Source organism: Triturus cristatus, chromosome 4_1 (genome assembly GCF_964204655.1).
Source record: "Triturus cristatus chromosome 4_1, aTriCri1.1, whole genome shotgun sequence".
Taxonomy (NCBI): domain Eukaryota; kingdom Metazoa; phylum Chordata; class Amphibia; order Caudata; family Salamandridae; genus Triturus; species Triturus cristatus.
The window spans coordinates 193,941,369-193,954,803 of record NC_140585.1 but is presented as its reverse complement, the minus strand read 5'-3'; the positions used below and the strand labels follow the sequence as shown (position 1 = coordinate 193,954,803).

The following is a 13,435-nucleotide window of genomic DNA, read 5'->3' as shown; positions in this document are numbered from 1 at the left end:
GCAGCGTGAAAGGGGTATCTCTCACAGAAAGAACTCCAGTATGTTTTCAGAAATGCCTCGGACAGATGCCAGCTGACGAACTGAATCACAAAATGGCTTTTCAATGCTTATGTAGTGTGACTTATGAACAGTTCGCACCCAGGGTCGCAGAGGGACAACTGCGGCCTGTCCGGTCGACTCACAGTACTACGAACAGTCCGCTCACAAAGGAACAGCAGTGTAGTAGCTCACAGAGGTACAGGCACAGCAGCGTACTAGCTCGCGAAGGTAGAGAGCTGCGAGCCGACGGACTGGCTTCTAACGCTACAGCTGCGAAATGGTGATGTTGGGAAGAGGGAGCGTGAAAGGGTTATCTCACACAGACAGAGCTCTGGTATATTAAATTGCCCCTGGGACCTTTCTTTTATATTTTCACTCGATGCAAGAAAGCGCGCTTTCTGGACCATGACCTTTCTCCCTACCAAATTTGGTGTAATTCCGTTCATCAGTTTGACCTGTAGCCTTTTCTAAAGTTTCCTTTGGAAAATCCATTGGGAAAACACGTTTTCACACCCCCACATAGATACCTGACGCAGGCGTACTCGCTGTTGGTGTGCAGGTCAGTGCTCTAGTTGTCAACATGTCACGGCCACTCCCTGAGGGCAGGTTTGCACAAACACCACACCCATCTAGCATATGCGTCACAGGCCATGTGACCACACAAATATAATGCATCGACAACTTCACATCCTTTATTGCTGGTGGTGACTGGATGGCGGACGCTCCACGGGTCTGAATCATAAAGAGTCCATGAAGAGTTGTGCAGAGGGTTAGTCGCACCCTGAGCTGTATGGCCGTCAGGGGCCTACTACCACATGGCGCGGACTTGACTTGCACAGGGTTAGTGCCACCCGAAGCTGATGTGGCCGTCAGGGGCCTACCTACACGTGGCACCGACTTGAGTTGCACAGGGTTAGTCGCATCCTAAATTGTATGGCCGTCAGCGGCCTACCACCACGTGGTGCTGACTTGCGTTGCACATGGTTAACGGCACTAAAAACTGATGTGGTCTCCGCCATTCATGACTCAGGACTCAGCGACATCTGTGAGATCTGCCGGGCCGTGCAGCTTTGACGGGCACGTGGAGTGCCCACTGGTAAACACTTCGGTGGCAGCAGGCAAATATTTGGTCATGGATGCGCAGGGGTGGCAGTATCTCTCTCTCTCTCTCACTTCCCTCTCTCTCACTCTCTTCCTTCCTTTCCTTCTCTTTCTCTATCTCCCTTCTCACTTTCTCACTCCCTTTCTTTCCTTCCATCTGTTTTTATCTCTAGCTTTTTTTTCCTTCTCTGTGTCTCGCTCCTTTGATATGCGCATTACACACATCCTTATTTTGTGCTTTATTTTCCAGGCTGCGTCGCCAACATTCATGGTCCCAACAGGAGTCATCCACCTTGTTGTTTTGTGTTCATTTTGTTAAATTTACTTTATCCTTTATATATACGTTTACGAAAAATTAAAGTTTGGAGAAAAAAAAACAATTCAATAAAGTTTTTGGTTGTTACTTAAGTGCTGTGTGACTCTTTCTCGTTCTTATTACTGTTATTTGGTGGTGCCCACCATGGTGTTAAATTTTGGGGCAGTTATCGCGGGAATACTGCTGATGTCTGCAGTTTGCACCAGCTTCTGAATAGTGTTTTAGATTTATCTCAACTGTAGTTGCAATAAAGTGCTGATAATGAGATGCAGAGTAGGCGTTCCCATACAGAAACACACAAGGTGCACCTTTGCGATTTATTCTAAATACTAAAATCCTGTATTGAATTGCACTGTGGTAGTGGGTGCATTTACAGTGTACACACAAAATCAATGAACAAATCTCATTGTATTTATATTGATTGGGAATAGTGGGTCAGGTGCTGGATCTTGACGGAATACACTGACCAGTTCATTTATTTTTCTGTACACGAAAAAACCACATCACAACTTTCACAACGAAAGGCAAAAACTGCGATGCGATGCAAATTCCAGCGATAAGCCGCGTTAGCACCAGAGATTTTACACCTCCTTTCTGCTGGTGTTAAGCAGGACGACTACCTGCAGCATGAAAGGGAACACATCCAAGAGCCACACCTGAACACCCACAGGTGCCATAGAGCCAATGAGCATTATACATGGATACCCATGAGGGTCATAACACTCATCACAACAACCCCAGGACCGCCAACGCCCCCCGAACCCGCATCTGAGCAAGTATGTCCGTGTGGTCATTGTGTTAGCATGATAGTCACGGACCCTGCAACATCACAGTGTGCTGTCTTCAGCGGACGTTACCATGTCATCTCAGCGTTGGCAGTGAGCCTGGAGATGTAGCTACGCATGCATCTTCCTGCATGCACAAGCAGCAAAGGGAACGGGGTGTCTCACACATGTCCATGTGCAAGAAGTGCGGTAAGTGTGTCTCTGCGTTCTGCTGTGGCCACCACAAGGGCCGCAACAGTCGACATTGTAAAGTGGCATGCACCACCTCCACGCGGCAGTGTCACGGTGTGATTGGAATGCCGCAGGACATGCACGAATAGGCATTATAATGGTGTGCCGTAGGAGTGCACGGGATACAACAGCTCAGCGCACAAAAGTGAGGGGGCTTGTGGGAGGGAGGAGCAGCTGTTTGGCAATGTATCACACAGTGAACCCGCCCATGTGCCACGTGCTGGGCATCTCATCCATGATGACCAGGGTCGCAAACATCCCACAACACCCAGGACCGGCCTTTGTACACATCCTGTAGGAATGCAGCTGGAGAAGTTACTGTAAGGATGAAAAGTTCTTTATCTGAGCTATCTTGCGCTAACAAATCTGCTGCTCCGAGAAGGAACTTGCAAGTTGCCAGCCCCCCCTGACAGATACGATAATATTTGAAATATTCCTCAAATTCCTTTGCTGTTCCGTCCCACACAATAAGAAGATCGTCAATATATCACAACCACTTCGTGATTTTGTTTACAAATTTGTCGTTATAGGGAGGGACTGATAAAAATTGTGCCAAAGAACCCTAAATGCCCACTGGAGGGCTTGAATAAACAAATAAAACAAATAAAGTAATTATTGTAAAAAGGATTGGGTTTGAACAAGCAAGTCAGTTGCCGCCAACCTATAATAGAATTGAAGTGCCCACTAGAGGGCGCGATCAAAACAGTGACGTCTATCGTCCTTTTTGTTTGGTACGTTACAATGTAGCGCTAAACCAACATTGGATCCAATGGTTACAATTAAATCTTTTGGGAAAATGTATCACCTTGACTAAGGGAATCTCAGTGAGGGGATAAATAACAACAAATAAAGAATGGTCAAAATATAAGCATTAGAGATACTAATAGGGGTACTTTTCCCCCGTTTTTTTAGCTTATATATTTGCGGTAAATAAAATCATTACAGACTTTGGAAAAGTAACAAATTAAGAATGATATGATCAATAACGCAAATAAATATAACATCATAATAATAAACACTTAACGTCTTCTGCCTACTATTACCAGAATACATTGCACACCTTTGTGGTGACATCACGAGTCACATGATGTTTGTTTAATTGTTTTTAATTGGGTGTTTTGAACACTGTGTCATATCAACCGTGAGCAAGTTATCAGTTGATAACGAAACACGTCTGTATTTTTTGTGACCTGGGTGTTAAAATTAATTAAAGTAACGGGGGAAACGCTGACTCCTGTGAGTGCGTTTTCATTTTCCTGAACAAGGAAGCTGTGGTGAAAAAAAAATATATATATATCTTATCTTCACAATATCATAGTAGTCGATAGTAGTCCACCTATCAAGGTGAGGTTGTCTTTTATTCCGCCGCTCTTGTGGAGGACTTCTGGGCCTCCTCTTTAATGGTTAAGGAACTTGCCTCGAAAAACAGAGCAGGGAGTGAGACAGTACGCTGTACTATGCTGTGTTGTGCTGTTCACAGCTCATATGCAAACTTCCTGAACAAGCGCACTCACCGGAGGAAGAGCATTTTTTGCTCTTGATGCTCACAGTCCCAGGGCCCGATTTACAAAGGTAAACTTAGACTTAGGTCTAAGTATACTACTTTTTGGTGTTCACAAAGGTAAGTTACTACTAGTAACTTTACTACTACTACCTTATGGCATTCACAAAGTTAAGTTACTACTAGTAACTTTACTACTACTACTTTATGGCATTCAAAAAGGTAGGTTACTACTAGTAAATTTACTACTGCTACCTTATGGCATTCACAAAGGTAAGCTACTACTAGAGACTTTACTACTACTACTTTATGGCATTCACAAAGGTAAGTTTCTACTAGTGACTTTACTAGTAGTATTAGAGTTACCAGTATTAACTTACCTTTGTGAACACCAAAAAACAGCAAACAGCTGGAGCGCACTTTTTCGTCAAAATTGGTAACACTGCGCTCCAACAGTTTAAAAACGCAGGGATGCCCCATATTCACAAGAGTGTGGTGCACCCATGTGCTTCCCCTAGCGATGGTGCTAAAAAAGCAGCCTAGTGACAGTGCAGGCACCCTATCACCATTTTGTTTGGGTGCCTCCCCTGCAGGGGCAATTGTTTAAGGGACACCTTCCTGCACATAAACAATCTTTACAGGCGATTTGCTCAATCTATCTGTGCTGCAGAATGCGGCACACATGGAAAGAGCAAAATATGAGGAGAAATAAAAAATTTCTCCTCGCATGGCCTGCTTAAGACCAGGTATTCCCTGGTGGTATTTTTGGCGCTGCCCCATACCTTGTAAATATGAGTCAGCGTAAAAAAGTAATGGGTCTTACAGCAGAATGTATTTATTTATTTATTTGAAAGGTTTTATATAGCGCTGGCGCTTTACAGGAGTGTGAGGAGGAACGGTAATAAAAACATTTGATTAAAGAAATAGCAATAAGAACCATTACACCAAAGAAAGCAGATAAATACGAGTGCTATTTACATAAGTACTATATTAAGCTAAAGAGGTCAATGAGTAATTAGGCTAGGGTGGGTGGGTGAAAAAGAAAAAAGAAAAGATAAAAGAAGGGGAAAAAGAGAATAGGAGTTAGGAGTTAGGAGAACAGTGGGAGGCCGTGTGTAAGGAAAGATATAGGATGTATAGATAGAGGCAGAGAGGGGGGTTAAGGGGGAGGGGAGTGGAGAGAGTAGCGTGAGGACGGGGAGTTAAGAGGGAGAATGGAGAGGAGAGAGATTGGAGGGCAATAGAGGTGAACCTGACTGGGGAGCAGAGTGGGAGTCAGTGTCAGAGGTAGGTATTATGGACCCCAATATTTGTTGAGGATGTACAGTTTAAGGTCTTTTTTGAAGTTGAAGTAGGAGGGGTTACAGCGCAGGTCTTTAGGCAGGGTATTCCAGATGGACGAAGCGTTTCCAGAGAAGGCAGACTGCCCACTGCAACACTCATTGCACGCCCCTTTCACGCTGAGTGCTGTGTGAATAGGGGCATTATATAGAAGGCGGCGTTAAGCCAAATTAAGGGGCTTAACGCCGCCTTGTAAATAAGTCAAAGGAATTAATGCCACCAGAATGTCAGAAAAAGTGACGTTCTGGTGGCGTTAACTGCTTGTAAATGTGTCACTTAGACTGAAGTCTAAGTTTACCTTTGTGAATCGGTCCCCAGTCGACCCCAACTGCACTCAGTAATGGTACACGGAGGTGCGAAGCTGGTTATCTTGCCTTTTTGCTATAAACACCCTAGAGCAGAGTATAAGGTGTATTTAATTGACTTGATCAATATTGTATGGTGCTTCCATCTTATTACTGTCACAGAGTACAGCATGAACAATGTGTCATAAGTGGCCTTGGTAGACGACAAATGTTGGTTTAGTTGATGATCGTGAATTATCACAAAGAGTTCATGTTCTTTTCTTTTTAGTTCATCATTTCAGGATCCCTGTCCACTGCAGCTGAGAGGAACAAAAGCTTATGTCTGGTATGCATTACTTTTGTTGCATTCCCCCTGTGCTTGATGTTTTGCGTGTTATTCCGACGAAAAGTAAACATGTTATTTGATGCTCTGAATGTGAATACTGTTCTGCTTACTACAATGGAGTAAACTGTGGTATTGCACAAATCAGAAGGGAGATTGATGTGGTTGTTGGTCACAGAGACAACCAAAGTGGTGTGGATCTTATGCACGGTGGTGTTGCTCAGTACTCCATATGTGGATCAAGCCCCTGATCTGAACTTCTTGTGCTCAACAGGCCCATACCTTGTGTTTACCTCTACCACTAGAACTTTTGGGGTTGGTAGTACACTTTTTACAGAACAATCTCAGGTTCCACAATGTGAAACTGTCATCAGCGGCTGCTGCTCTTCTGTGGTGGGCTCAGGGGCGGTCGCCCCCTGGTGCCTTCCTCTCCGGGGATTGACATGTCGAGAGATGGACAAGTGTTATACATTCAACTTATTGCAACTAAAAAGCTCAATAAAAGTGACTCCAGTAGATGTTTAGGGTAGTTTAGGTACAGGAATCCCAGCAAGTTATGGTATTCCTAAAACAGTAAGTCCTTTCCCCCCTCTCCCTCCCAGAAAGGGGGGGGGGGGGGTATGTTTCTGTCCTAAAGAAAATTTACAAAGATGCATCATTAAGGTATCAGAGCTGGAGTCAGTTTCAGGTGTGAGGTATGTATAGGACTCAGAGGTGGAGCCACTACAAGGTGCAAGACTTGCATAAAACATAGTGCTGGACCCATTACCATGTACTTGGCATCTATAGGGCCCAGAGCTAGGCCCATCACCAGTTTCACGGCTTGTATAGGGCTCTGAGCTGGGCTCATTAGTAGGTGCATGCCTAGTATAGGATTCAGAGCTTAACCCATTACCGACTGCATGGCTTGTATAGGACTCAGAGCTGTAACCATTACCAATGTGCACGCCTTCCATAGATTTCAGAGCTAGAGTCACTACCACGTGCCCAGATTGCATAGGACTCAGAGATGGAGTCATTACCAGGTGCACGGCTTGTATAGGACTCAGAGCTAGAGTCATTACCAGGTGCCCAGATTGTAGAAGGCTCAGAGCTGGAGCCATTACCAGGTGCTTGGCATATTTTGAGCTCAAAGCTAGACCCATTACCATGTGCACGGCTTCCGTAGATTTCAATGCTGGAGTCATTACCAGGTGCCCGGATTCTATAGGACTCAGTGCTGGAGCTATTACCAGGCACATGGCTTTTATAGGACACCCAGCTGTAGTCATTACCATGTGCTTGGATTCAGTAGATGTCAAAGCCGGAGTCATTACCTGGTGACTGGCTTGTATAGGACTCAGAGCTGCAGCCATTACCAGGTGCACGGCTTGTATAGGACTCAGAGCTGCAGCCATTACCAGGTGCACGGCTTGTATAGGATTCAGAGCTGCAGCCATTACCATGTGCATGGCTTGCATAGGATTCAGAGCTGCAGCCATTACCAGGTGTACGGCTTGTATAGGACTCAGAGCTGCAGCCATTACCAGGTACATGGCTTGTATAGGACTCAGAGCTGCAGCCATTCCCAGGTGCACGGCTTGTATAGGACTCAGAGCTGCAGCCATTACCAGGTGCACGGCTTGTATAGGACTCAGAGGTGGAGCCATTACAAGGTGCTCGGCTTGTATAGGACTCAGAGCTGGAGCCATTACCAGATGTATGGCATGTATAGGACTCAGAGCTGGAGTTCATAACAGGTGCACAGCTTGTAGAGGACTCAGAGCTGTACCCATTAACAGGTGCACAGCTTGTAGAAGACTCAGAGTTGGAGCCATAGCCAGGTGCCCAGTTTGTATAGGACTCAGAGCTCAAGGTATTTCCAAGTGCATGGCATTTGTAGGTCTCAGAGTCGGAGCCTCTACATTGTGTTTGGCTTCAGTAGTCAGTATTAGGTGTGTGGCTTAGCACCAATATCAGGGTGTTTATTATTTCTCTGAACCTACATTTCTTCTGAGGAATGTGATTTGAGGGAGTTTGTATGCTGTGCTGTTACTGCCGGTCCCGGTGCAGTGACTGTGATTCTACTTTGATAATCTTAGGTGCAAGCAGACTGGGGGTGTGAGAGTTTTGAGGGAGACAGGCAGTCGTGCGGGCCTCACTACCAAATCAGATGCCCTGTGGAGGCCCTATCACATAAAAGATCCAGTGCCAGTACTTGTTTAACTGGGAACAAATGAGGGTGTGGCTCTAATCAGCAAGGCTGGGCCCAATAAACTAGGAGAACAAGGAAATGCCAGTGCTGATAAAGTTTTCGAAATTTCAATTCAATTCTACGTGGAAGATAAGACCAAACAACCACGGAAGTACTACTTAATAGTATTTATTTCATGAATTTTTTAGCTATTTTTTGTTAAACATACTTTTGTAGGTACAAAAATCAGAAGCCGTCAACAATTTGTGATACATGAACAATAAAACATTGCAGACAAACAAAGAAATTTTTTCCTAAACCTGGAAATCCTTTTTAGTGGCAGGTTAGAACCACAATGTACTGACACAAGGACAGGCAAACACTCATACACCACTCCTCAGACACACCCACAAACAATCAGACACATTTTCCTTCGGTAACCTATTTGTATATCTTCTTTTGATATTACCAGAAGGTTGAACAAAAACTGGTAGGATTTTTGGACAAAATTATCTAAAGGTGCATGACCAACAATGTAAACCAATACATCATAGAGAACAGAGTTTTTTAGTGAATTCGAATGCACCAAACTTTATGTGTTAATGACACCAGTAATTGTTAACGCAAAACAACAGGTCGACGCGTTTCGAACCCCTTCTCCTTGGAAAGGGAGGGGTTCTCCTCAGGACCAAGACTCTACAAAACAAAAGAAAGGGAGTGACTAGACCGAATCAGACGTACAAAAGAGCGTTCTACAACGCCCCTGTCTCTGCTTCAGAAAGCTCATAAATAAAACCAAATATACACAAGTCTTACCCGGGTGGCTGAGTGACTCACACCTTTTCAAACTTGGCCAACTACAACAGCAAGAAAAGACTGTATCAGTGCTCACAAACATGTAAGGCAAACACCAAAGTAAAAGGTACAATCACAGTCAGAACAGTCAGTAAATGGACGTGGGTTACTCACAACTATGGCGAAAATGTACGCTTTAGGGCTTGATAGATTTCTTTTTGAAGAAATTGACGAGTCCCATGTTTTAATTGAAGCCGGGGAACTCTGTATGGAAGAAATGCAGTGGTACTAAAATGTCGAGTGTTCACATCACTGGACGAATTATACATGAAAGTGTGACAATTTCAGCAGTAGGAGGGAACGTACCTTAGTTTTCTTCTTTTTTTGACTCGTCTAGTACTAATTTCTATGCGTAAGGACGGCGGCATCGAGTCTGCATATAACAAAAAGACATATTACTCTAGGCGGACCCGCGGTCTCAAGAGCTATTCCGGTGGTCATAGGAAGAAAGGGAACGTTCGTGCAATTACCTTGTACACGACGGTGAACGCTTGTCTTGCACCGGGAAGCAGAAGTTTAGCCCAGTGTTATAGGAGACAGGGGCGTTGTAGAACGCTCTTTTGTACGTCTGATTCGGTCTAGTCACTCCCTTTCTTTTGGTTTTGTAGAGTCTTGGTCCTGAGGAGAACCCCTCCCTTTCCAAGGAGAAGGGGTTCGAAACGCGTCGACCTGTTGTTTTGCGTTAACAATTACTGGTGTCATTAACACATAAAGTTTGGTGCATTCGAATTCACTAAAAAACTCTGTTCTCTATGATGTATTGGTTTACATTGTTGGTCATGCACCTTTAGATAATTTTCTCAAAAAATCCTACCAGTTTTTGTTCAACCTTCTGGTAATATCAAAAGAAGATATACAAATAGGTTACCGAAGGAAAATGTGTCTGATTGTTTGTGGGTGTGTCTGAGGAGTGGTGTATGAGTGTTTGCCTGTCCTTGTGTCAGTACATTGTGGTTCTAACCTGCCACTAAAAAGGATTTCCAGGTTTAGGAAAAAATTTCTTTGTTTGTCTGCAATGTTTTATTGTTCATGTATCACAAATTGTTGACGGCTTCTGATTTTTGTACCTACAAAAGTATGTTTAACAAAAAATAGCTACAAAATTCATGAAATAAATACTATTAAGTAGTTCTTCCGTGGTTGTTTGGTCTTATCTTCCACGTAGAATTGAATTGACATTTCGAAAACTTTATCAGCACTGGCATTTCCTTGTTCTCCTAGTACTTGTTTAAAGCATTGGAGGATGGTGTCAGAGGAGAGTGGCGGGGCAGAGGTGGGGGTTGGGATGGTGGAAAAGAGACAACAATGAAAAAAATGAAAAAAGGAGAACAAAATGAAGAACTTATTTCCAGCCTGCCGCATCACCAGTCTTCTGCTCTTCTCGTGGCTCCACTGCAGGCACAGGCTCTCAGACTCAGACTCAGGCACAGGCTCCCAGACTCACATGCGGCCATTTAGGATGCTGCTCTCATGCATGAGAGCAGCTTCAGGATTGGCCTGAGCGCTGATGATTTGTGCTCCCAAGGAGACTGGAGCCTGTGCCTTACTGTCTCCAACCCAGCAACGCAGCTGGGTTAGAGACAGCTTCAGTGAGCATGACGGTTTGGTCGGCCTGAGAAGGCTGGCCAAACCGTCATGCGCACTGACAGCAGTGCGCATCACTCCCCGTTGGTGCCCGTCATCCCCTAAACCCCGCCCCCAAGATTCACCGGGAAACTAAATAAAACAATAATAAACCCAGGCTTATTATTGTTTTCTTTTTATTTATTTTTACACTGCTGGCGGGGGAAGCGACACTCCTCCACCGCAGAGGACGAGCTGCCGCTGGTTTAAAGTATTACCTTGCTCCCTTATTAAGCCTAGCATAAGGAGGGCACCCACTTTCTTGGCTCAAACTGGTGGAGTAAGTATAAGAGACATAAGTTTGTGAGCATCAACAGCAACAGAAGAACAGACATCAGGAAGGCTGTGCATGCATGACAACCAAGAAAACAGCAATGCCAACATTACAGTTCCAAAGCAAAGCCTAGACAAGGTTGCTTGAAGGAAACAACTTGAGGCTTGAAAGACCAGAGAGCATGCAGGAGCCACCTAATGCAGCAGTCAGTCTGAGAAAAAAGATAACACAAACACGTACTGTAAAATAAAGCAGGACATAGAGAATAATTGTTCAGCAGAGAGTGTAGCAATGCATCAAAGACTCTGAGGGAAAGTAGGCAGAGAAAATAAAGCATATAGAGAAGAAGAAAGACTATGAAAAAGTGAAACAGGATTTTAAAGAAGTAAGAAGGGGACTCAAATAAAATTAACGCTTTAAAAACAAAGAAAACAAAAATCTAAGTTGCCATAGACCGGATTAGAAAGAAGAGCATTAAGGGCTGATATCTGGGTGTAAGTTAATATGCTATGAAAGTGCACAAGCGCGTGCTAACACTAAGCTTCTTCTCGTGCAGGTGAAGGGAAGTCTGGGAATGAACATTGTGAGCTCCTTGGCTGCCTTAGTTAGTGGCATCATGTATGCAATCGACCTGGTCATCGCCTCCTTAATCTACTATGGAGGAACACAGAATCAGGAACTCGATGATGACGTCTCCAGGAACTTGGCTGCCACTTTGGTGGTAAGTGATTTATCTAAATTCCAATCAAGTGCTACTCGCTATGGCTGTTCATAGACCATTGCTGGTGCTTCTTTTAGTGTCTATGAGACTCTACAGTGCATTCCAAGATTTGCTTGGGTGTTCCTCATTGAGTCTATGAGATGGATTCTACGTTGATTCCAAGATCTGCTAAAATGTTTCTCATCCGGAAGTGCACACACCACTGCTGGTGCTTCTTTTAGTGTCTATGAGGCTCTACAGTGCATTCCAAGATCTGCTTGAGTGTTCCTCATTCTGGAAGTGCACAAGCCACTGCTAATGCTCGTTTGAGAGCCTGTGAGAGTCTTAAGTGCATTCCAAGATCTGCTTGAGTGTTCCTCATTGAGTCTTTGAGATAGATTCTACGTGGATTCCAAGATCTGCTTGAGTTTTTCTCCTCCGGAAGTGCACACACCACTGCTGGTGCTCCTTTAAGGGTCTATGAGAGTTGTGCAGTCCAAGATCAGCGTGAGTTTTCCTCATCCCGGATGAGCAAGAAAACCACTGCTGGTGCTTCTTTGAGAGGCTATGAGATTCTACAGTGCATTTCAAAATCTGCAAGAATGTTTCTCATCCTGAGAGTGCACACACAATTGCTGGTGCCTCTTTGAGATTCTGTGAGACTCAATAGCGTACACCAAGAGCCCTTTGAGTGGACAACATAATCCAAGTGTGCAACACTGAAGCGTCACAGTGTCTCCAATGATTCCACTTATTGTTGCAAGAGATTAGAATTTGTTGATGATACCCACTTTAAATAACTCCATATTGTAACAGCAGGCTGAGCTTGGGGTTCTTTGAGAAGGTTGTAGGAGAGTAGGGTCTGCAATCCTACGATCACCCAGATTTTTTGCTTTTGCTTCATTGGTTTACGACTTTCCCTGGCTGTGGGCCTGCCAATCAGACCCACAGCCTAGCTGTTCTCTCTCGAAATTAGCACACATGTACATTAGGTGCATCCACTAATTGGAACTGGGCCGCCTTATCAGTCCCTGTATCAGCATACCACAGGTATCCAGGGCATCGGTGTACCCAGGGCCTACCAGGGGCTGCAGCATGTATTATGCCACCCCTGGATGGCCACCCAAATCTGACACAACTGGCTGCACGACAGCTGGGGCAAGGTGGTGTAATCACCCGTTGCTGTAGGTGTAGTATTTCTATACCTAACCCTAAAATGGACACATGTGTTCCTATCAGTCACTCCTATGGCAGGCCTTATCGATCCTGAAGGCAGAGTGCTGGGAATCATGTGAGATGGTGCTCTGGCGCGAGCTGAGCCCGTCGACGGCTTGCGGAACCAAGTCCTAAATAGCCGTTCCATGGTGACGCGTGCCATCTACCTTAACATGCATTATAATCCTCGCGGTTATTTGCTAACTTTGGCATCGCATCACCCACACATGTCGAGTAAGGTGTCATACGAATTGGAATACGAACCCCTCGCCAATTCTGGCAACGGGGTTAGCATTCCACCCTTCTAGAGGGACACGACATGGAAGTAACCTTGAACCCCGGTTAAAGTTGACTCAAGCCTCAGCATCACAAAATGGATGCTGCCACCAGACACAAGTCTGACCTCCTGCTGCTGGGGGACCTTCCAGCGAGGGGAGCTTGGACAAAGGGTTTCCTGTCGGGGGCGGTGTTAGCACCATCCCAGACAGGGTTTGTGTATCCCAGGTAGGCAGCGCTGAAAGGAAGGTGATTGCAAGTGGCACCCCGGTGCTCACTGTGCATAGCCCGGCTCAAACCAGTTTCGGGGGCACCCCAGCCCCTGAGCTGGGGCGAAGCCGGACAAAGGATAGGGGTGTAACCACCCCCCTCCTGGTC

The 13,435-nt window shown here is 45.0% G+C and overlaps 1 protein-coding gene across 1 annotated transcript in view; it reads left to right on the top strand.

The window, feature by feature from the left end:
- Positions 1-13,435, top strand: part of LOC146853998 (membrane-spanning 4-domains subfamily A member 4A-like) — a 173,868-nt gene that overhangs the window by 107,428 nt on the left and 53,005 nt on the right. Inside the window, exons 4-5 of the mRNA XM_085650468.1 lie at positions 5,888-5,944; positions 11,423-11,587. Coding sequence (XP_085506594.1) covers positions 5,888-5,944; positions 11,423-11,587 — 222 coding nt within the window. The remainder of the gene's footprint in view (positions 1-5,887; positions 5,945-11,422; positions 11,588-13,435) is intronic.